Here is a 23842-nt window from a genome sequence, read left to right on the forward strand (position 1 = left end):
ATATTTAATTCTATTTTCCAGTTATTTTGTACATGCGTTGGATTCATTGTTTTCCTTGTCTTCTATTTATCTATAGGCAAAGTAGCCTGGTCACACATATGAATAGTTTTTTATGAACTGTAGATCTATTGCTATTGTTAAATTTTAAGTTTTAAGCCTATATTACTCTATATTTTCTCTCACTAGCATGCTGTATAATTACATCAACCTGCTAAGACACAACAGTTAAAGTGTACATTACTGACAATTAAGTAAATATTTTCTATTTGCTTAATATTTTATTCATATATATGTTATATATAATATAAGTATGTAAACCTGTAAAATAAAACAATGCAAGGAATACAAGGCCTCCTCGAGATGTGCAAAGTGTTTATTTTTAATTTTAAACCATCTTTCAAAGACTCCATCAAAAACAACTCTTATTGAATCAATAATTATTGCAAGCAAGACACAAAATTAGGAAAACACAACGATTTTGTGAAAAAAATGTGTAAATTCAAAAAGATATTTTGAACATATGTATGTAGAACTTAAAATGAAAGCAAAATTTAGCAAATTATAAAACATTTAAAAATGTAACGTACATGTGTAAGTCGACAGAATCTGTCTGTCACAACACTGAACCACAACACGTACTGAAATGGCACTTGCTGAAATAAGATTTAAAAAAAATTGATAAAAATAGATCCAGATCGATCATAAAAACAACCTGGTACCATCTACTCACTACATCTTAGACATGTCCAAAATGCGCTTGCAATTCAAAAGTAAAGCAATACATAATTCTTGCGCTAAACATTTACTCAATTGGCCAGACTTTGTTTTTCAACGTAATCTTACCTCTTTAGACAGTATAGTAAACTTGAATTAAAACAAAGGCGTTAATCCTCAACCTGCATTTAATTATGGCCAGAACCAGGTTCAATTGAGATCTACTCATTGGAAAAGATTATTGATTGACTGAAGAGTATTGATATGTCAACATACTGTATATGTATACACACACACACACACCCGTGTATATGTTCTATATATGCAATCAGATGGTTTAATACTAGTGGTTTGTAATAATAAGGGAAGGCAGCAGCGTGAGTTGCAGTTGTGGCGTTGCCGAGTTGCGACGATGACCCATAAGCAGATCCACTCTATTCAGCTTCACTCTTCAGATCGAACCTGGACGGAGAGCAACACGCATTACATAGAACACACTGGAAGTAAAGAGACTCGAAAACCACTGGATCAATTACAAGACAGAAAAAGGGACGTGTTGTTTAAAAACGGCTCACCACTCTGTGACACCTGGCAGCAGGTTCATCTGAGCCAGCTCTATCTGCACCTAAGGGTCGGGGTGGGGGGTTAAAATGCGTCCGTGCGATATTTCAGCACGTAAGGTCTGCGAGAGCGGACTGGTTTGGTGAACGTCCGGAGCCAGACTGACCTGTCCGATGACATCTCGGCCCCTGAAGGACACAGAGTTGTTCTTCACCGAAACACTGAGGCACCGGAATCTGGTTTCCTCCAAAGGCAGATCGTATTCAAACCTTGAAGACGAACGCACGCCACATTGGGAGTCAGCCAAGTCAACGTTATAACCGACTGAGGATAAAACCCTGCTCATGAACTGTGAGGAAATAGGCTACCTCTCGTTGAATTCTGGATTGACGTCTCTCTTTTTCACCCCTGTCTTCTTCTTGGTGGCCTTGCTTTTGTCCGGCAGCAGCATGAGGGACACGTAGCTGTCCACGCCGTCCTTACCGGGAGACGGCAGACCCCTAAACACACGGAGGCGGAGGGTGAGACGCGTTGGCACCTCGAGTCTGGGCAACAAATCTTTCACAAGTCTAGCTTTGACTTTTGAAAGCCTTTACGGCGTTGTGTGAAGAGTCGCAGGCGTTCTGTGTCTGTTTCATGACTGTGTAAGAAACAAAAACAACAACACCTGCAGCCATGGACGACAATGACGAGCCTCTTGTCCTGGGAGGCATAGGACAGCGACAGGTTCACCTGCCCAAATCTAGTCGCGCTGTCCCAAGCAGAGCAGGGCGGACCTCCGCCACTTATCATGTCCACCATCTTTGAATCCAAAATCTATTGGGAGGCAAGTGTGTATTCACTCAAGAGTTCTTGTCAAACCTGTAAAAACGTTCAAGTAAGAACAAGAAAGTCCTCCGAACCTTGAGTTCGGTCCTCAGCAGGATCCGACTCTCGGGCGAGGCTCCGTCCAGATGCGACCACTGGTCCAGGACCAGCTTTGGTTCAGACAGGAGCTCCCTGACAGGAACCACCAGGGAGCCCATGGGCTGGTCCCAGGCACTGGACAGCTACAGCAGGAGGCGAGAGGGACAACACAGCACAACCTGCAGCTTGAACCAACCAAGGTGAGCTCCTTTTGAAGAGTCTTTTAAACGACATCTCACCTTCACTACGAGAGTCTCGCGTTTAGGGTCCCGGACCACGAAGCAGAAGGACTCATTCCACTCGGGGGAAGAGGTGCGATCGCACACCTGCAGACAGATGGCGGAAGAAGAAAAAAATAGTAGAGTAGCGATAGAAGGTAGAAATAATTGAATGTCTGGAGACAGACTGGGAGGCTGACCTTGGTTCTGTAGGTCGTCTGACCCAGAACGAGCTCAGCTCCGGCCTTGGGCTCCTTGCCACTCTTCTTGAGCTGTGGAGAGTAAGAGCCCTCATACTTTTATTATAATAGATAATAAGGAACATGTTGTAGTCTCTAGAGAAAGCAGAATTTCTGAAGAAGTTTAATGTACCTGGAGATCTGACAAATTGCATTATTGCCTGGTAAGTTATAAAGTGTTGTTTTTGTGCACATGTGGAACTTCAATTCAGAGTTCTGAATTCCACGCAATTTTTCCACATTTTGTTTACATGTTAGCAGTGTATAGTAAGGGGTTCATTTCAGGTTTTAGCTGCTTTGCCGCAGCCACTGACCTGTGCTTAAGCCAAAATTGGTCACAGACGCTCTGCAGTTACCACGGCACAGACCACAAAGTAACTTTAAATCTCTGAAACAGTAGTTTTATTAAAACAGTACCAATTATGTCATAAGAATTTTATATGTATATGTAATGCTGCGCCTTTCACGTGAACTCTTGTGCCACGTATGTGCACTCGGTTTGTCCTCCCCAAGGATAAGCAGAGTTCCTGTCGTAAAAAGGACGTAAACTAGTCACTTTCTGGGTCGTAAAGAGGAGGAAGGAAACCTCAACAGATAGTCGGTCTCAACAAAACTGCCCCATCAATGATCTACGCAGGGGCGTTGCGACATCTACTGACTTTCTTCCCAGCAGCTCCTCAGCTCCTTCGCCACAAGAAGACTGTATAAAAAGCTGAGCTCTCCAGTGAGAACTGAGCTCTTACTCTGTGACATTCTGTTGGGTTGTTACACTGAAACTGCTCCTCTACAACCTTGGATCCTCTTGTACAAGATGAAAGACTTTATTAACCTAAAGTATTTGTCCCAGATTTCCTCTGTAACGGTTAGTCCTTTAACATTAATTTGGCACCCAACGTGGGGCTCCAATAACTGCTTCTTCTCTCCAGAGCATCGGACCTGAAACCCTGCAGGGAGGAGTCTGGGACTCCTAAAGAAAGTCCTCAGCCGCGGACCATTAAAGGATCGTTTGTTAAAGTTAAACAGCTATAAACTTTGTTTGTGGACGGACTAACCATTACAGAGGAAATCAGAGACAAATAAGTATTTAATCTTGTACAAGAGGAGCACTTCCAGTGTAACAAATTATATAAAAAAATCATATTCTCGATGCCCCACATTAAGGACAGGAGAAAACAGAGTGATGGTTCAGGAAACTTACTGGAAAGACCCAGAGTGTGCCTATCCATCATTGTTCGCATTTGTCCAAATACTGGAAATGAAACGTATATATCTTTTTGCGTTTCCTTTTTTTCACAGAACCGGGTCATATACCGAGCCGCGAATCTCCAACATGACTCACGGGCAGCGAGTGCGCTCTCTCCACAAACACGTGAAGCAGAGCAGCCGAGGGAACGGCCTTGTTCTGGAAAGACTGGAGCGACTGGAGCTGCAGCACCTAAAAAAGACAAAAACAAAAACGGAAAGGTAAACAATCATGTTTATAAAGACACTTCACGGAGCTTTATGGCCGGTGAGTGGTGGAATGTGAGTTTATAGCTTCCTTAGGGAAGTTGTATTTTTGGAAAAACCTGGAACCAACGCAGAGGGAAAGTCTGACCTGGTCAAGTCGGCCTGAGTTTGACACTGTGGGAACCCACTCCAGTATTGAATGAACTCGTCCAGACTTCACGTCCTTCAGAGTGAACCACTGGGACAGGGACAAACACAGAGAATGGGCAACCTCGACCCAAAGCTGGAAAATATTTCGGTATGACTGACGATATAACAGGTCGACTCACCTGGTCTGTGTACTGCGTTCTGATGATGTCATTCAGCTGTATGCTAAACCTGCAAACCAAACCAGAAGCAACGGGCGCTTGACAACTTTGACAGGTGTAAGTTGGTGACAGAAACATATGATGAGGAGAAATGGAAAGTGACTGCATGCAGTTTGATATTTTATTGACAAATAAGTATTTCCTTGCTGGCAGCTAACATTACTAGCTGGGTAATAAACACTGGAAAAGATTAGACAGAGATTTTATGAGTTCACAGGGTCTGATCTTGATCCAGCATTGGGATGGAAAACATTGCATTCCCGTCCTTTGGTGTCTCGCTTCTGATTACTACCATTCAGCGATTTATGTTTGAATACCGAAATTGGGCTCCGTACTCCGTTCTTGCAGACACACTATTTAACACAATTTTTTTTGACCAAAGGAAATGTTTTCTTTAAGTCATTTCATGATATCAGTTTTGACCCTCCTTAATATGGGATATTGTCTCAAACTCAAATTAAAATACTGTAAAACGTTAGAGGTTAATGGTTGAAGTGTTGAAGTGATGAGAAAAACATCAAAGAACTCTTTAACCTCAATATCATTGTTAACTGAGTTTTCACTTGAAAGGATCAACAAATGCCATATTGGTGCTAAAACAAAGAAATGTTTGGGCCTTAGTCAATTTGAAAACAGAGGCATGTGAGAAGGAGGAAGTGACTACTGCATACCACACATCTTATCCCAGCACATAAACCAGTTCCAGCGCACGGTGCTTGTGATACAAACCTGCCTAAGAAGTCGTCAGAGTCAAAATCTTTGTCGTAAGCCTCAAAGTGGACCTCCTGGCCGGCCTGCACACTCAACACCACCTGCAGAAAACAGACTCAGGGCTGTAAAAACACATGGAATTCAATTCAACAACAGGAAAAAAACAAACCAGGAAGAATTGAATATTTTCGCACCTCGTACATCTCGTTCCAGGTGGGGTTGAGATTCTCCTTGATCACCTGACTTTTGAAGGTGTATTCCCCGATGCTGATCTTGACGTAGGGGTCACTCTTACCTTTCACCATTCCGCCCATCATATTATCTTTGGCAATCAGATTCTGTGCTTCTAGCAGATGGATTCTCAGCATCCCCTACAGAATGAATAATGCCATCCGTCAAATTATTCATGAATAATAAAATCATCTTTGAATTATGTTGATCAATAAACATTTATTTTTATCAAACAGGGTACATTTTGCCCTGATTTTCATTTTCAGTAAGGTGTATAAGTGCATCATACATCCGGCCTTCCTTCCTGTCTCTGCAACTCGGTCATCAAGAATCAAATAAAAACCTGCCTCTTTGCCAAAGTCTGGGCTCGGGTTGGACTGTGCCGGGAGAACTTCCTCCGTGAGCTCTGCTGCTTGAGGTATAAGGTCCGGGGGGAGGCCAGTCACTGTGGACTGGGCAAGGTTGTCTATTCCAGACCTGGGTTATAAACAAAAAGCACAGCCCCAAATACGACCACAGCGCTGACTCAACTCCAGAATCATGATCAACTCCAACATCAAAGAGAAATAGAAAATACAAAAGCATGATACAATCACAAAAAAGAGCGTGTAATCTGAACTGAGTCACAATGGACATATTGCGGCTCCACCTTGTAGTGTAGTGTACCTTTCTTTCGGCGCCTGCCACGGTTCAGGTTCCTCCTGAGCTGCGGTGTCGGGCTGCGCAGCGGGCTCTTCTAACTCCACTGGCTCCTCCATCAACTGAGCAAATTGATCAAACTGGGGTTAGGGAACTCAAGAGTGCAGCACAAAACAATAAGCCTTAAACGTACCGGAGCAACGGGGCAGACATCGGCAGCGCTCAGTTCTTCCACGGTAGCTATGGCAACCTCTTCCGCCTTCTCTGGTTCTTCAGACACACTGGTGACTATATCACACCTGGCAATGCAGAGAGGTGTCGATTGATTTTACTGTCTGTACAACTGTGGTGAATGTAGTATGAAGTTAGTATTTAGTAGTATTAATAGTATTAAGACAAGAGACCCACAGATCAGAGGGCTGCTCCTCACTGGCTGTGGTGACGACCGACTCATTCGCTTCAGGAGCCGTCACAGATCTCTGAGGAACCTCAGTCATCCTTGAGTTTAAGATCTGCCATTAAAATAATAAAAAAAACAAAAACCTGTTGTTCTATATGGCTGATGGTAAAAAAATAACAACGCTATATATGTGTGAAGGCGTGTGTTCTCCAACCTTGAGTTCAGCCCTCAGGAGTATTTGGCTCCCAGGTAATGCTCCGTCCAGCTGTAGCCACTGGTCCAGGACCTGCTGGGGCTTAGCCAGCAGCTCTCTGACAGGAAGCACCAAGGAGCCCATGGGCTGGTCCCAGGCGCTGGACAGCTAGGTATGTGAGGACAAATTGGATGAGGAAAAGCAAAGAAGGGATGAATGGAACCAGGTGTGTGCTTCAGTGTGCTTCCTGTACACATACCTTCACTATGAGCATCTCTTCTCTGGGGTCACCAATCAGGAAGAAGAACGCTTCATCCCATTGCGGTGACTTAGTGCGGTCGCACACCTTCACAAAGACGACGACAAAGTGAAGTGATTATGAGAGTAACTGTAACCAGGCACGCGACGCCAAGAAGACATTGAATGTTCGAGGAGTGTGGAGGTAAAGTATCCTTCCATAAAGTAATTTTCTTTAACGTGATTTATTTGGAGGTAGCGTGATGGCAAAAGGGATACACGCACCTTGGTCCGGTAGGTGGTGTTTCCAAGAACAAGCTCCGCTCCAGCCTTGGGCTCCTTGCCACTCTTCTTTAACTGGACGAACAGAGACGTGTTCACCAGGCATGATACGCAGAAGGAGGGACACAATGCTTAACATTTGATAAATCCTTAACATGAACGCTCCAGTAGCAACTAAAGTCAAATTCAGTTTCACCACCAGGTGTTTAAAACAAATAGTCCTTTCTCACAGTTGCAGTCTAAATGGGTTTGAATATAATACTGTAAGTGCCATGTATAAGACCTGCAAATCTTCTAAAGAAGACATATTCAGGCTTTAAAAGAGGTTCTGTTAAGAGGACAGAATAGAACAGAATCGCCCTATTTTTCCAAAGGAACTTCAAGGTCAGTATGGGGTTGGGTGATATGTCAAAATTTTCCTGCCGACAACTGTCAGCCCAACAACTGGCAACCGGGTTCACCTCTGTCTCCCTCTCCCACTGCAATCACATATGGGATTATTTTGGTTTTAAACCAGATGTAACCGGCAAGCCGAAGGACGTAAAATATGAAAACGTTTTTTAAACGTTTTTTACCATCTTTGCAAACACGGCCCAGGACATGGCTGCAGTGCGGAGGTGGGTTAAAACAATCACTTAATTAGGTGTTTTAAAAGGATAGAAAAATTTAAAAATGAAAAGGATCACATGGTGTTATTATTACGGAGAAAGCCCGTCTAGGTCTGCGTCTCGGCTCCCCGGAAGAAGAGGCGGCCCACACCGCTGCATTGTTCCTCCAATATCTAAACCGAACTGAACCGACCCAAACAAAGAGAGAGAGCCCATTTCCGAATGACCTGGAAATCGCAGATGGACTCCAATCGCCAGTAGCGGATATATTCGTCCAATCTCCCAAGCCTGGTTCAGTATCAAGTTTATGTTCTTGAGGAACACTTTGGGGACCTCTTGGTTTTTACGGGTCAAGACCTCAACCTCTCAAAGTGAAGACTGAAGAAACATGTTGGAAGATCCATAATGTATATCTATAACTCTGATACACAGTAACTACTATGTTGTGCCAAAAGGACACAACAAATATTAAAATAAAACACCACTAGTGGAGGTACGGAATCTTAGCTGTGCGATCAAAAGGCCAGTTACTCACAGGCAGAGACTGAGCTCTCTCCAGATAAACAAACAGGAGAGCAGCGGCAGGAACGGCCTTGTTCTGATAAGACTGAAGAGCCTGGAGCTGCAGCACCTGAGGCAGAGAATCACAAGGAAAAGATAGAGGGAATACGTTGAATGTATAAAGATCTGAGAAAAGATTCATATACTTGAGGAAACATTGTGAATAAAGAATAAACCAAAAACATAGAATGTCACTGACTTGGTCCAAGCTGCTGTTTTCGGAGACGGTTGGAACCCACTCCAATATCATGCAGACTTGACCAGACTTCACACCCTCCAGCGTGAACCACTGAAACAGACACGCGTATTCACCAATGCTCTTTCACTGTAGGATGCAGAACACAATATAGAGAAACAGAGGCAGCTCACCTGGTCTACGCACTGTGATTGAATGATGTCGGCCAAAAGGACGTTGAATCTGCTCACAACAGAGTATTGCACACATTTTAGAATGTAGTCAATCAAAAGCTGGCTATAGATCCATTGTGGACAATAGTGAGTCAAACACAAAGAAAAGTAAGCAGTCCTTAGCTGCTTTCACACATGCACTGTAAACCTGAAATTATCCTGACATTACCCCGATAAGCTCTATGTGTGAACGCAAACATCCGAATCATTTGACCCGGACATTACCCGGACTTTACCCAGCCAGCACCCTAGTACAAAGTCCGGGTAATGTCCGATTGAGCGGTACGTGTGAACGGCGCAGGTAATTGTCAGGCGCATTCACAGCGAGCGAGTGGGCTTGTCGCGTTTCGATGACATCACTATCCAGCACCAGTTATTTACCTTTGTGCACGGACCGTAGCAGCTGCGAAGGCTGCAAATTAAATTGTCTATCAGTGATCGACTCCATCGATCCGGTTGATATTGATGAGAGCATTTTTTTACAATTTTTGTCCGCAGGGAAAATCTGAGCATTGAAACGGTGTAAATGCAGTTTACCGTGTTCTGAAACTGTAGCGGAGAGAGGGAGAGGGTGGGGAGAGGGAGAGAGAGAGGGCGGAGGTTCTCCCCGCTAAGCGCTGTTGAGAAACTACTCTGGAACTCACTTCCCGTTTCTACAGTCCCATGCAGAAACATGTCTTTTTATTTTAGATCCATTTATTTTAGTTTGTTTTCTACATGTATGAAACAACATTTTTAAACACAACTGAGTTAAGGGACTGACCCGTTCACGTCCATTTAAAAAAAACAAAAAAAAAACCCTGTTGCTACGGGACTTAATTTAGTAAAAACTGGATGCTTTTGTGTAAAAGCTTTTCTTGTAAATAATAAACCCTGCAAACATTTGCAACATCAAATAACATTCTATGCGCGCGCGTGTATTATGTTGCAAACGCGCTCGTCCCGTTGCAGGAGTGCGATTGGAATTTTGCACAATCGCCCCAGCCCACTGCTGCGTACTCCTTTCTGCTTTCCTGTGAAAGCAGCTCTCGAGATGGCAGTGTTGGGGGGGGGGGGGGGGGGTGGGGGTCTTGGAAGAAGGCATGCTGAGGAACCAGCACCTTATCATTATTGTTGTTATATTTCCCCATCACCCATCACCTTCCAGATAGGAATTGCTCAGCGTTTCCCCACATACACAACCACTCTCATGCCCCTCACCTGCCCAAGAAGTCGTCTTTGTCCATATCTTTATCATAGAGCTCCACCTGAACCTCCAGTCCTGAGCGGGGCCTGAGCACCACCTGCAGGAGATTGACGGTAGAATAAAGACTCAACAGGAGCAGGTGAGGTAAATGAAGAAACGGAAAGATACAACATTAAAACAACTCTTCCGCACCTCGTACATCTCATTCCATGTCGGGTTGAGATTCTCCTTGATCACGTGACTTTTGAACACGTTCTCCCCAACGGTGATTTGAGCATAGGGGTCGCTTTTGCCCTTCATCATGCCCATCACTTTATCCTTGGCGATCAGGCTCTGGGCCTCTAGTAGGTGAATTCTCAGCACCCCCTATAGGCCAGCGAATGAAGTGTACAATACTTAAATATAAATATTAAAATAAAATATTAATAAGAGTTGTATGTTGAGTATTTTGTAGTTTTTACTGAGTGGTTTTATCGCTACTAGAAGGGATCTGACCTCACTGCCGAAGCTGAGGTCTGGGGAGGTGTGTGGAGGCTGTGTTATGGTGCTTGGAGCCTCTTCCTCAAACTCTTGGGCCACATCAGCGGCTGCGTCAGCGGCAGCGGCAGCAACAGCAACTTTAGCCTCCTCAACCACAGATGGAGTCACAGTCTCCACAGCAGGAGCGTCCACAGAGCTCGACCTGGGAAAGAATCAAATCATGAAAATGGAAAATGATGTGATTGGATGACTATACACACATAAATCCACGCTGTGGAATTGCTCTTCTCACATCTGCAGGGTGTCTGTCTCCGACATGCGCTGGGTGCCAGAGGCACCTGAAGCAGATGTCGGCTTCGTCTTAACTACGGCTCCTGGGCACTTTCTGGGTATCAGCATCTGCAGTTCAACAAGGAAACCAAGCGATAATCAATAATAAATAATCAAATATAGCTGCAGGCAGCAATACAGTTTAGTCATGTTGGGTGCATTTTACAGTTTCGCGGGTTCTCTGAAACGCAGCACGATTTTACGATTTTCTGTGTTTACGTTGAACGCCTCATGGGCTCTCCCCGGACTGTCGTCTTGCTGAGCAACTACTATGCCGTCTACACAGCGCAACCCTCCTGTCTTTAAAACAACCGTTCATGTTTGCCTGTAAACCCGAACTTCTCATTGTTATAACTTACCGTGTTGGCTGTGGAAATAGAGCTGCACTGTCAGTGACGGGTGGCCGTTTGGTGCCGTGTCGGGCACGTCATTTATTTGTTGAGCTTTTTCCTTGGATTACATTTTCAGTACGTTACGTTTCCATGAAATACGAAAAACGTCGTGGTATTTCTGTGAGTATTTACCATTGCAAGGCTTCTATTTTACAGACGCCTCGCTGGATCTTGAACGCATCACTCAGTCGCAAATTTCAGTGGGTTCGAGGGGATGCGTTGACAAATTTAAGGTCTACTTTTTATTCTCATTTTCATTAATCCGCCAAAGTAATGTGGACCACGGATTTAAAAGATCAATCCAACAGGTCCACTGACATCTACCAGGTAAGAAGCTCTTTAAATACACACGCAAATTGATAGTTTGGTAACGTCGAACAAGTACAGAGTGACCGAGTCCACGCCGCACACTGGACACGGCTGACTGTAGATTCTCAAACGGAATCTGTACATTTATAGTAAATAATATGATGACGTCATTAAGCGTCTTACGGTAACTCTCATTGCGTTCATTTTAGAACGAGGCGTGTGACGTGCGATCAAGACCACCTGAATATTTTGGGTCAACGTTGTTCGGTTTTTCACTTATATCTGCTCTGATGTGAATCGATTTGGATGAAAAGATCCTTGTGACATATCGGTTTAAAAGACACCTCAACCATTTTTGTAGGTTATGTCAAAGTACGTCCTCTAGATAGTTTTAGCCGGGTTGGTATATTTCGGTGTGAAATGCATTGGCTCGTCTCTGTAAAATCAATCTAAATTTTGTTAGGGTTTTTCGCTAATATCTGCTCCGTAACTGGATCAATTTGGATGGAACTTCAACCACAAGATGTTTGTGACAGTGTGGTTCAAACAAGACGTAAACCGTGTTCATGTGTTATGCCGACGTTGGTGTTTCAGAGAATTTTTGCCCGAACAATCACAAAAGGTCTCAAGACCCACAGGCTGGACCCCTAATAATTAGTCAGGACTCAATTATCAATTTACTTTATCGACTGCCATTGCAAGCAGGGGTTAAATTATGACAGGATATCCGTGGCTCAACCCCGCAGATAGGCTTGCAAATCATGAGGTGGAGCTGAACTCTGTAACATCTACTATCAACAAATATCACAATTACTAAAATTTTTTATATTTGTCACCAATGCTAGTTACTCTTTTGAGCTCCATTTTCTTCAAGCTTGGATTGATCTGCCTGTCAGCACTCACTCTGCACTGATGTGATGACCTGTCCAGACTGCAGACGGGCAGTGACAAATGAATCAATGCAAACCACCCTCTCTGTCATATATCCTGATCATCAGGGTAACCTCTCACTATTCTTACAAAGGGGAGATTTAGCAAAGTAAATGTTAAGTGTGTGTAAATTGTATTTATTTGCATATATTTACTCTAAGGTCTAAATGCCATCGTAGAACAGACATAACAGATACAAATTTAAGCCCTGAGTGTCACTGCTCAATTTGGGCAAATTGAATCTGCCTAAAAACCTTTTATTCTTAGTGTACATTTGACTTAAGAGGGTAAAATGGGGAAAGGAGGTCATACACAGCAGAGCAGGGGAAGGAAATAAGTGGAGAGAGACAGAAATCCTTGTACCTTCAGTTCAGCCCGCAGCAGGATCTGACTCTCGGGCGAGGCCCCGTCCAGGTGGAGCCACTGATCCAGGACCAGCTCTGACTCTGACAGAAGTTCTCTAACGGGAACCACCAGGGAGCCGATGGCCACGGTCCAGCTGTGTGAAAGCTGGTGAGGGACAATGCAGCGATGGATCGTACAGCAAAGGTGAGATTCTTGCATTTACATAGAATATTAAGTGTACCATTGGTAGGTTACCTTCACTACAAGCATGTCTTCCCTGGGGTCCCGGATCAGGAAGTGAAACGCCTCGTTCCACTGAGGCGCCGTGGTTCGATCGCACACCTTCAAAGATGCACCAGTCGGTCAGAATTAAATCCATGCTACTCTTGCACAATAACAATGTGTGCTGCATCAAAATGTTACACCAAAGCTTTTTAGCTTCATTTTTCTTCACAACAAACAGAATTGGATTTGAGCTCTTACTGTTGTTTTGTGGGAGGTTTTTCCAAGAATAATCTCAGCTCCCACTTTTGGTTCCTTTCCGCTCTTTTTCAACTGTATACAGACAAAATGGAGAGCAACATCAGCATGTTTCTCATAGCACCTGAAATTCAACAAACCCACATTTTTTATGGTCTCACAGCTTGTTAACTGTGAGATATATATATATAGTTTTCAAATGCAAGAAAGGGATTTGGGAATTACAGTAAGTGCCTCATCCTCACTGACAGACATTGAGCAGTTCTATATACATAAAAGACTCACGGGTAGGCCATGTGCTTGATCCACATAAACAAACAACAGGCCTGTTGAGGGAACGGCCTTGTTCTGGTAGGACTGCCGTGAGTGGAACTGAAGAACCTGAACACATGGAAATCAAAGGAAGGGAATCGGTGGATCTGGATCAACCAGGCCTGTGTGTGTGTGTGTGTGTGTGTGTGTGTGTGTGTGTGTGTGTCTGTGTGTGTTAGATTTATTTCTAAAAATTCCTACCTGGTCCAGTGTGTCCGGTTCAGATGCTGTTGGAACCCATTCCAGTATGAAGTGAACCCGACCGGACTTGACATCGTTCAGAGTGTACCACTGAAAAGCAAGTCGCATGAAAGGAATTGATTTGATCACAAAAACCAGCAGGTGGGCTTATTCAAGTGGATAAGGGTCTCTGATTCACGATATAAAAGATCAGTGACATTTACGTAAACCTTAATGACTCTGAGACCTCAGCAGGTCTCTGAAGGTTGTGGACAACACCATTACTTCGCCTGAGAGGGCCCTGGCATTTATTTAGCATTAATTAGGGGCGGGCGGATCGACACCCAAAGCATTGATACTACTGATACTACGTTTAGTTTTGAAGCTTGACCAACGTCTCACTTTGATAATAACATTAAGAGCCAAGCATGCTGACAGTTTTGTACGGTTTTTTGTGAACCTCCAAAAGAAATGCCTGGCGAATAACAAATACCATTACCCCTCGCATCAAAAAATAATTGCACAAGAGGATGCAGGGTAATCACTCCTAAATTAGTTAGTCATGCGGCCATGCTTGGGGTTCTCACCTGGTCAACGTACTGAGCCGCAATTATATCCTTCAGGCTGACCTTCAGCCTGCGTAACGGGAAATGTCAGTTCAAAAGGGTTCTTATGCAAAACAAACGTCTCTGAAAACGTTGTTTTCAGAATGTGTTGGATACCCACCGGCCCATGAAGTCATCCTTCATGTCCATGTCTTTATCGAACAGCTCCACGTGCACTTCCTGACCCGGTAGTTGGGTTAACACCACCTGAAATACAAAGGACGTTCAGTACAGACCCATATACAAACATCTGAATAAAAGGTTTGATTAATTTGAGGTAAACGTAAAAAGCTTCTTTTGCTGACCTCGTACATCTCGTTCCAGGTGGGGTTGAGGTTCCCCTTGATCACCTGACTGGTGAACGTTTCGCCCCCGATATTGATCTTGACGTACGGGTCGCTCTTGCCCTTCACCATGCCTCCCATGATATTATCTTTGGGGACTAAGTTCTGTCCTGCCAAAAGGTGAATTCTAAGCAGACCCTGGTGAAGAATAACGCACTTGTTAAAATCCTGTGCGGTGAATTCAGACGATGAGAAAACCGACGTAATTCCCTCGTAATGTCACCTCGGTGGCGAAGCTGGGGTGTGGGGCGGATTGTTGGGGTCGCTGTTTGGCGGCCTCCAGGTTGGAGGACACTTCAGCCGAAACGCGCTCCTCATCCAGCCACAGGACCTGAGAGAGAGAAATAGGAGGGAAGATGAGAGAGGCAGAAAAAAGTGTTCCTCTAAAGCACGTGTCAAACTCAAGGCCCCCAACGTCATTTATGTGGCCCGCGAGGGCTTGAAAGGCATATGATTGTCTTCAAATTAAAGTCTATGCTGCTTTAGAGCGTACAGTGACCATGAACTCCCACAATGCATGTCAATTTTGTGACCCGCGAAATGACGGCATCCTGCCGCTAGATTGCAGAGTTTCCATATCGGCGTTTAACTAAAACGTTTTTTTTACAAGTGATGGAGTTGAAAAAGATCTACAAATAATCCCAAAAATGTCCAACAAGAGAAAAATTGATGCAGAGGGAAGGCCATTTAATGAAAGATGGGAACGGGAACACATGGTTGTGCTTCAAGGGGAAAAAGCGGTACGTCCTCTGTGTCACGAGGCAGCGTCGGTGATGAAGGAATACAATTTACGTCGGCATTTTGACATCTTAAACGGAGCCAAGTATGCTAAATTTAGCCTCCAAGAAAAACATCAAATTGTTCAAGAATTAAAAGGCGGACGGCACTCGCAGCAGAATATGTTTACAAAAGCTACAGCCAAAAATGACGCAGCAGTGAAAGCTCGCTTCATTGTGGCTGAAGAAATCGCCCGAGCTGCCGAGTGTTTTTCAGAGGCTGCATTTTTGAAGCGGCGCGCGCCAAAGGTATGTGAGCAGGTGAACCTCAACCACATACAGACTTTTAAAAATGTCACTTTGTCAAGAAACACCATCGCAGACCGAGTTAAGGAACTAGCAGGCAATCTGACAGCACAGCTGGCCGAAGAGACACGCGGTTACCTGGTTTTTTTGTTAGCTGTTGATGAAAGCACAGACAACCCTTATTGTTATTTTGAGTTAGTTACATATACTACTTTGCATGTGTAGCAATGTATTCAGTGTGTTTACAGGTCATTGTGTTCACGCAGCCAAATGTTTACTGTCATCAAAACCCATCTGTCATGAGTTGGATGTATGCCCTCTGCAAGGCTGTCTGCAGCCATTTGTTTTTGTAAAATGCCGCATCTGTCACACATGTTCTTAGCAGCTCACAATTAGTTGTTGTACCATAGTTCTGCCCCCTCTCAACTGTGACAAAAACGTTTTGAACAAAGTTGATGTGATAACTTGTGTTTGATGATATTTGTCTTTGTTATTCACTTGAAAAGTTTGATCTTTGATCGATGGAGTAATGTGGGTTTTTTTAACCCGATCAATTAAAGGGATTTATGTTATAATAACACAGAGCAATGTCCTCACATATATGTTTACATTTATGTAAATGCATGTACAATATTTGTACACTTGAATAAATAATAATCAAAAGCAGAGACAGTTATTTAACAATATGTTAAGCAGTAGTTACATTTATACAGTCTTACAGTTACGACCGGCCCTTTGAGGGCAACCGTAATGCTGATGTGGCCCAGAGTGGAAATGAGTTTGACGCCGCTGCTCTAAAGTATTCATTTTTAGAGAAAATTTAAACAAATTAGCTAATGAGTCAAACACCTTCCGGATTAGAATTTGGCAGGTGATATAATTATAAACCCTCAGGTGACCAGGTAGTGTCAGACCTGTGTCCTTGCAGATCAATTTGATGATATTCCAAAGGTAATTAATTGCATCCTTTCCAAAATCAATGCCATTGTTTTAGAGTCATAAATGACCACAGTCAAAACAACAACTTCCACCTTTGTCATTTCAGAAAATAAAGGTTTCTGTGGGTAAAGGTTATCCATTCTACATCAAGGGGCCATTAAATGTGCTTTATTTTTATCAAACTACTCTGAATGAAGTTCCTGTGCAAAACGGTGAGGGATAAATCTGAAGATAAATCATTTTAAAGCCTATTTAAAATCTGCACTGTTTGCAAAGCTCTCCAGGCCTTGAAACATAAATAGGCTGGTTATATAATTATGCAGACCAGTTTTCCTCAGGCAGCACTGGTATGCATGTGGAATCCTATAAAAGAAATGTAGTGGCTTCGCTTTACATTTTCAGATTTTTTTTGTATCAGAAAAGCCTTAAACAAATAGACTTTGTTCATGAAAAATGTTTTGTGTTGACAAAATGTATGGAGGCGTCCTCAATGACTGGTGCTAGCTTGTGATGTACCCGGAGCACGGTCTTGATGTTAATGCGGCTGGCAGGTCCAGAGTTGTCCAGCTGGAACCATTGGTCCAGCATCAGGCCGGAGGCGGACAGCAGGCGGGACAGAGGGATGGACAGACTGCCAAGAGTCTGCACACGGTCAACATCCTTCACCTTGTGGATTTAACAGAAGAAAACAATTTCAACAAGCGTGGCGGTCAGACGAATACATAAAAATAAAAAAATTATAAAAATACTGAGTCCAGCTCTTTAACCATTTTGTTACCTGTATGTCGACGTCCTGTTTGCGTGGATCCTGGATGAAGAAGGTAAAGGCTTCCTCCCACTGTGGATCGTTGGTGGTGTAACAAGTCTATCGAAAGAGATTAAAAAAATATATGTGGATGAAAGGAGACCTGGGAATGAGGCGTTGGACTCTGTTATTTCAGACCTTTTCATGCCTTCATACCATACCTTGCTTTCTCTTGTGATGTCCTGCACGGACAGCTGCACCATGGGATTAGGCTCCTTGTTGCCCTTCTTCATCTTAAATGTGCACAGATACAAGCACACGCATGCGGCATTTCAATCATAGTAATCGAGGGAGGCATTGCCGTAGCAACCGCAAACAGGAAGGAAGCAGCCAGATTGCCTGGTTTCACCGACAAGTCTCACTCTCGGTGGGTGAATTTCCTTTAAAAGAAGCTGTGACTTTACCCTGTCTGTAATTACGCTGCCGTTGTATCCTGAATTAAAAGAGAATCAAAATATTCATGGGGGAAGTGACATTTGTATAACAACTAGGATGGCTGACACATCTCAGATAAAACCCATCCAAATTGAAGATAGCTGTTTGAGTTGGATTAAGGCTACAACTTTGGAAGATGTCAAAATGTGTGCCTGAGCCCAACCTCCGACAGGAAGCCGCATGGAGCTGCGTGCCAAATGTGAGCAGGGGGAGGATAAGAAACTCACTGGAAGCGCCTCTGCTTTGTCCAGATACACAACCAAGATGGCGGAAGAAGGAGGGTCCGTTCTCTTGCTGGTCACACTCTCATTTCTCTGCAGGACCTTGAGGAACCATTCAAGCGTGCAAATAAATGAATTCTCTCGCACAGTCGTTTTGTGGCAACAGTCGGCAAATATGATTTGTATCAGAGTGAAAGCCGGACGCATACCTGCTCCAAACGCTCGGTGTTGGCTAACAGGGCCAACCACTCCAATCTCAGGTGGACACGCCCCGAACTGGTGTCTTTCAAAGTGAACCACTGGGAGACGGTCATAAATATTAAATGATTGTACAAATATGAATATAATTAATAACAACCTCTTTTGAGTGTGTCTGTGCAATTACCCACATCATCAACCACCATGGATTTCTTCACAATCCCCAAGTCCATCTTTGTCCTGGAAAACAGCAAGGTAGAATTTAGTTCAAAACAAAAAAAAAAAAGGTAAACAAAACACAAGAAGTACATTTAGTACAATTGTATTGCACTGTTTGATGTTGAGGGATAAGGCTACGAAAGGTAAACAGTAAGGGTTGAAAAGGTGAAATCACACTGAAGCTCACGCACATTGAGAGACATGCACTGTATGTATGTACCTGCCCAGGAAATCATCCTGGTCTGGGTCTTTGTCATATACCTCCACCTCCAACTCCTGACCAGGCACCTCGTGGACTATTACCTGACATGCCAGACACACACACAAGGAGATGAGGACGGACACGAGACATTTGGATGGAAACTGGCCGCCCGCTACATCTGCTATGAGTGGAAATGAACATTCCCCGATGTGTCATGCCCCGACACCCCGACAGGAAACGTGGGGGCCACAGTGACTGTGGAACGAACAAACGTCTCCAACCAGCGACGCTCACCTCATACATCTCCCCCCACTTTGGACTGAGGGTGTTGTCGATGTGGTGGGAGGTGAATGTCTGGGGGCCGACTCTCAGCAGGGCGTAGGGATCGGACATGCCCGACATGTAGTTGTCCTTGGAAGCGAGGTTGTCTGCCTCCAGGAGGTGGATGCGAACCACTCCCTGAAAGAGAGCACAGGGGTAGGCATGGAAGATAATCTTTTTTTTTTTAATGTAATTTGATCATCTCTCTGCTGGGGGCATACTGAGGCCTCACTCTTGGTAAAGGAGAGCGTAGTTGAGCCACATGCAGGTCTGGAACCAGAGGAACAGTCAGACGATTAGGCAGCACCAGGAAGGAGGCGATGGCGTCCATTATCATGCTGTCAGACATGATGCTGCGTCAGAGAGGAGGAAGTAAAATGGAAAAATGGTGAGTTAATGGTTTATTCACCTGTGATTTGAATCAATGACAGGCATATAACTACAGCCATCATGTAGAAATGATAATCTACTGAAATGTTAGAATGTTCCCGATAAAGGGGCTGAACTGGGGTAATTTCTGCGGCGCTCACTTGAGTCCGGGGATATCCAACAAATTTGTCAGTCCTGTCCAATTGATATCCAGCTTCTACGAGGGGAAAGGACAAGCATTTCAAGAAACATTTATAAACACAGAAACTCAATAAACGGTTGTACAAATGAGACCGGGTGAAGATAAAGAGATCAGTGTCAAATAACGCAGCATTAGGTCATGGGGGAAGGGGGTGGTGGGGGGGGGGGTGTGGAGGGACGCACCGGCCTCCGGATGAAAAACATGGTGACCGCGCCCACTATTGGCACGTCTCCAATCAGAGGCTCCAGGATCACCCGCATCATCCCATGCAGCTTTAAAGAAACGGACAGCAGAGACGTCCATGAAAACATTGGCTAAATGACAATACAATCCCATACATTGATCCATCTTTTGTGCCATCTGAGCCGTCTGTGGATATTCGTTGAGAGGTATTGGACGTAACTTCCTGAAACGTCTTGATTCGTTTTTTTGTGCAGCTTCACACGCGGACATACCTGTATTCCTTTGACTCCCGCTTTGCAGAAGTATCGCTTGACCTCGACGTTGATCTCCACATTGCCCACGTAGCTGAGAAAGGAACAGGGGAGTGTGAGGGGCGCCGCGTCAGAGAGGCGAAACGGAGGCCGACGTCCGTCGGTCAGCTGGTGGAGGCTCACCTGATATAGAGATCGAGCAGGACTTGTCCCTTGTCGTTCTCCGTGTGCGCCTTGATCCCGACGACCTTCATGGCCTGGAACAAACAAGAAGCACGCTCACCGTCACGGTCACACGGCGATAGGCGACCGAGAGACAACGGAGCTATCGATTGGCGTCACCTTGTCCCCCATGTCCACCTTGGTGAAGGTGAGCGTCTGGAGGTGGGAGCTGGAGGCTCGAATGGATGGAGCGATGGTCTCCACCAGCAGCTTCTCCAAATACTGGCCGACGAAGGGCCACACCTGCTGCAGCACCTGCAAACCAGGCCGGAACGCAGTGTCACTATTCGGGTTGCATGCGGTTGGGACACCGGTGTGAAACAAGAGACAATGTTGCGCTAAGTAAACGTTGTCATGGCAACTGTGCAAACATTAAAGGCGCTATTTGCCACATAACCCGGCGATGAGTGGCATGTTGAATAGACCACGACAGCCTGTTTATTTTCCCTCAGCTGTTACAAGATGTTCTAGTCCGGTTCCCAATATATGCCTCAGTGTAACCAGTGCTACATGTTACTGGGTCGCTGTTTACAAAATATTAATGTTCCTATAGAGACTTGCTTGAGCTTTCTCCCTACAGGGCACGCGTTTGTCTAAAAGAAGAAGCAGTTGCTTCTGCAGAGGATGTGTACTTGTATGACTCTGTTGCCGAGAAAAAAAACCCACAGTTGGTTACAGTCTGGCATGCATGGAGAGTGAGTCACCAGCTGCCTGCCCCTCTGGAAGAACAGATTAGAAACACAGGGCAGTCTGCTGATTTCCCCTCCAGGAACGCCACTGAAAACTCTGCTTTGTCGAGCTCTGGTGCTCCCATCTCATGCGGTTACACAAAATTACATTCATATTTTTTGTTTGTTTGTTTTTGACAGGGGACGGCTATTCTCACCAGCCAACCCGGGCCTGTCTCGAACAGGCCGAAAGAATAATGAGCGGAGCAATTGTCGCAACTGGATTGGGCTATAGGAGCTCGGGTGACCCGCCCCCATCCTGTGAATTAGCCTGGGATGAAATGGAAAAGTTGAGAGGAGAGGGTGAGCTGGCGCTGGGCCTGCTCCCTGCAGTGCAGACACGGTGGCTACAGAGTCGGTGGGGGGCGTGGTGGGTATAGAGCGTCACAGTGAGAGCAGCAGCGCAGCATGCTATTCTCTTAGCGAGGAGCAAAGGCCATTAGCCGAGCATACGCAACAGCCTTCACTCAACACAACAGCCGGGCAACATTATGAGACGCGCGCTTGCTTTGACTTTTAAGGAAGGAGTAATCATATTCATTCTGTTTAAAAAAAAATACCTTATTTAGCCATTCAACCTTCTCCACATCCGGAAAGTTCACCTGAAGAAAAAAAAAGGCACATCTTTTAGGGAATAAACTAACCTTTAGGACGTAAAATATGAAATACGGTATATGTAGATTGATAACGATGAATGGTTCTGATATATTTTATTTAGATATTTTTTACATATTGCATATTTAAGCATATAATAAAAATGTCGTATAGAGTCTTTCCACAAATCAACAGAATAAAAGGGGTGGAGGGTCAAAATATTAATTTAAAAGGCAAAAAAAAAAAATCTTCACCATGTCGACTGCTTTGTATGCTTCTATGTGAGGTTCCCTTTGTGTATGAAATGAACAGATCATTTACTTTAGTGTAAAATGACCTTTAAAGAACGGAGGCAGAAGAATACCTTCAGCTGTGTGTTTATGGTGTTTTGTCGCAGTGTCTACAGTCAAGCTCTCGTTCTGCAACATGTGGCCCTAGGAGCCTCCTTTGGGTGTGGCTACAGCCTTGTGGTCAATAACATGACTCCAGAATAATCCCAGGGTTGAAAACGTAGAACGCGTCACCGAGAGACTCTCGGATCACACGGTTCGACAGCGGATCAAGCATTGCAGCCTGTTTATAGCCATGTTCTGTCTAGGTTATTAACTTTGTAAACGTCATGTATGTGCAGTGTGTCCACATGTATCATATTCAGACATTTTTAAGACCAATATGAACAAAAAAGAAGACCGATTTTTGGATAAATTGTCTTATTGGATTGAGTGTTACAGGTCGGTATTGAGATAAGTACTGTATATTGTGTGCGCCTAACACTGTGAGTATTAGGTACACACAATTTTTTTTTTTTTTCTAACTAGATGGTCATATGAACTGTTGTTATAACCGTTTTCAAGTCAGATTACACAGTGAGTGACGGGTGGGATCCATCCAGCCATTGCATCAGAAATGCTGCCTGACGCAGGACACAAGTAGATACATGGAGATAAGATGTTTATGTGGAAAACAAGTCAAATTGAAGACTCCCGAATGGCTTTAAAGGCGTCACATTAACATATTTATATATAAATACATACACATTTATATATTTATATATCAATGTATATATTGATATATAAATGTTAATTGAAGACATGTATGGGACTTTTTAAGGAGTTTTTCAGTCTTGTATCAGAGTGAATCACCCAGACGGGTGTTATTTTGGGATAGTGACCGGAAGTGGTCGACTTTACTTCTCTAGTGGTGATAACGCCTTGTATACAAAATAATAGTGACTTTTAACTATTTATATATATATATATATATATATATATATATATATATATATATATATATATATATATATATATATATATATATATATTATACTTGGTGATGATGGGTCAGATTGGCAGGGATCCATTATCTTTTTCTACATAATTTCTTACCCAGGCAGGTAGCTCTCGTTTGCTTTTCACTGTCATGGAGGTGAGCTCCTCTTCGTTGAGCTGGATGGCGGAGCGCAGCCGCGCCTCCTTGGCCTGCCGGGCGTGCTTCCACCCGGTGTAGACCACCATGCCGAACACCAGCAGGCTGGAGCTCACCCGGTAGTACCCGGCCAGGTAGACGGGCAGCAGGGCGCCCAGGCACTTCCCGAAGGTCCACAGGACGGCCACGGCGCTGACGCCCTGCTTCTCCTCCGGCTTCCCGGGAGCCTTCGCCGCCTCTGCCCTCTCCTTCTCCGGGTCCCTCGTCACCTCCCCGCGCTTCTCCTTCTCCGGGGCGTCCACGGCCTCTTCGTTCCCTCCGTCTTTCGGACGCTCCGAGCCCGTGGACTGGTCGCTCTGCATCGCGGCGCCACGGTACAAATATCAACACTTTCTACCAAAGCTAGTTCCCACACCCCCCCCCCCCGACACCGTCGACGCAGATCGCTGCGGTTTCCTAAAAGTCGGTTCCCTTCCTCGGTCCGTCGCGCATAGCGGAGCCCCCGTGGAAACAGCTCGGCTCCGGTAACGCTCCGTTTGTTTGTACTTTAAACGGACTTCTCCGCACGCGCTCCGAGTCCCGAGATGGTGGAGCTCGAGCGGTCCCGTTAGCTGGGCAGGCCACGCCCACACCGGAGGAAACCACGCAGCGGTGACTTTGACTCTTTCGGTGCTGCGTCAAAAACAGCGGATCATTAGTACTGCACCAGGGCAGAGGGAAAGCCTGGTTCATCTAATATACTGACGGGGAAAAAAACCAAAACTACACTAGATCTATCCATCCGACGTGTAAAGGTTGTACGTGTTCAATTTCCTTTCATTTACATATACATTGATTAAAGAAACATGTACTCTCTTACCTTACCGCCGTGGAAAGAAACCAAACATT

The 23842-nt window shown here is 44.6% G+C and overlaps 1 protein-coding gene across 1 annotated transcript; it reads right to left on the bottom strand.

The window, feature by feature from the left end:
• Nucleotides 1-355: 355 nt before the first annotated feature.
• Nucleotides 356-23353, bottom strand: LOC307230247 (uncharacterized protein). The gene is made up of 52 exons (XM_080000490.1): nt 22915-23353; nt 21496-21537; nt 20328-20462; nt 20169-20242; nt 20007-20079; nt 19734-19823; nt 19511-19566; nt 19213-19333; nt 18954-19118; nt 18678-18760; nt 18430-18478; nt 18250-18339; nt 18047-18142; nt 17546-17617; nt 17358-17444; nt 17096-17245; nt 14842-14949; nt 14580-14756; nt 14396-14481; nt 14257-14305; nt 13691-13780; nt 13463-13558; nt 13181-13252; nt 12953-13039; nt 12716-12862; nt 10684-10790; nt 10407-10593; nt 10104-10277; nt 9926-10008; nt 8687-8735; nt 8517-8606; nt 8292-8387; nt 7152-7223; nt 6889-6975; nt 6651-6797; nt 6445-6548; nt 6230-6335; nt 6064-6158; nt 5745-5874; nt 5361-5537; nt 5185-5267; nt 4417-4465; nt 4236-4325; nt 3978-4073; nt 2600-2671; nt 2421-2507; nt 2178-2324; nt 1943-2091; nt 1644-1775; nt 1442-1544; nt 1290-1339; nt 356-1176 (listed from the first exon to the last, which is right to left on the bottom strand). The coding sequence occupies exons 1-52, from the start codon at nt 23314-23316 to the stop codon at nt 1149-1151; spliced, it is 5487 nt and encodes a 1828-aa protein (XP_079856616.1). The 5' UTR covers nt 23317-23353; the 3' UTR covers nt 356-1148.
• Between the last annotated feature and the right edge of the window lie 489 nt (nt 23354-23842).

Source organism: Zeus faber (genome assembly GCF_960531495.2).
Source record: "Zeus faber genome assembly, chromosome: 5".
Classification (NCBI taxonomy): Eukaryota; Metazoa; Chordata; class Actinopteri; order Zeiformes; family Zeidae; genus Zeus; species Zeus faber.

Bases quoted from the DNA above. Each gene is read 5' to 3' on its own strand.
- LOC307230247 (XM_080000490.1), bottom strand. From the start codon at position 23,316: ATGCAGAGCGACCAGTCCACGGGCTCGGAGCGTCCGAAAGACGGAGGG. The intron at 14,482-14,579 runs GTCAGCAAAAGA...TTTGTATTTCAG, and splicing joins CCTGGAACGAGATGTACGAG to GTGGTGTTAACCCAACTACC. The intron at 10,278-10,406 runs GTCAGATCCCTT...GCTGGCCTATAG, and splicing joins ACCTCAGCTTCGGCAGTGAG to GGGGTGCTGAGAATTCACCT.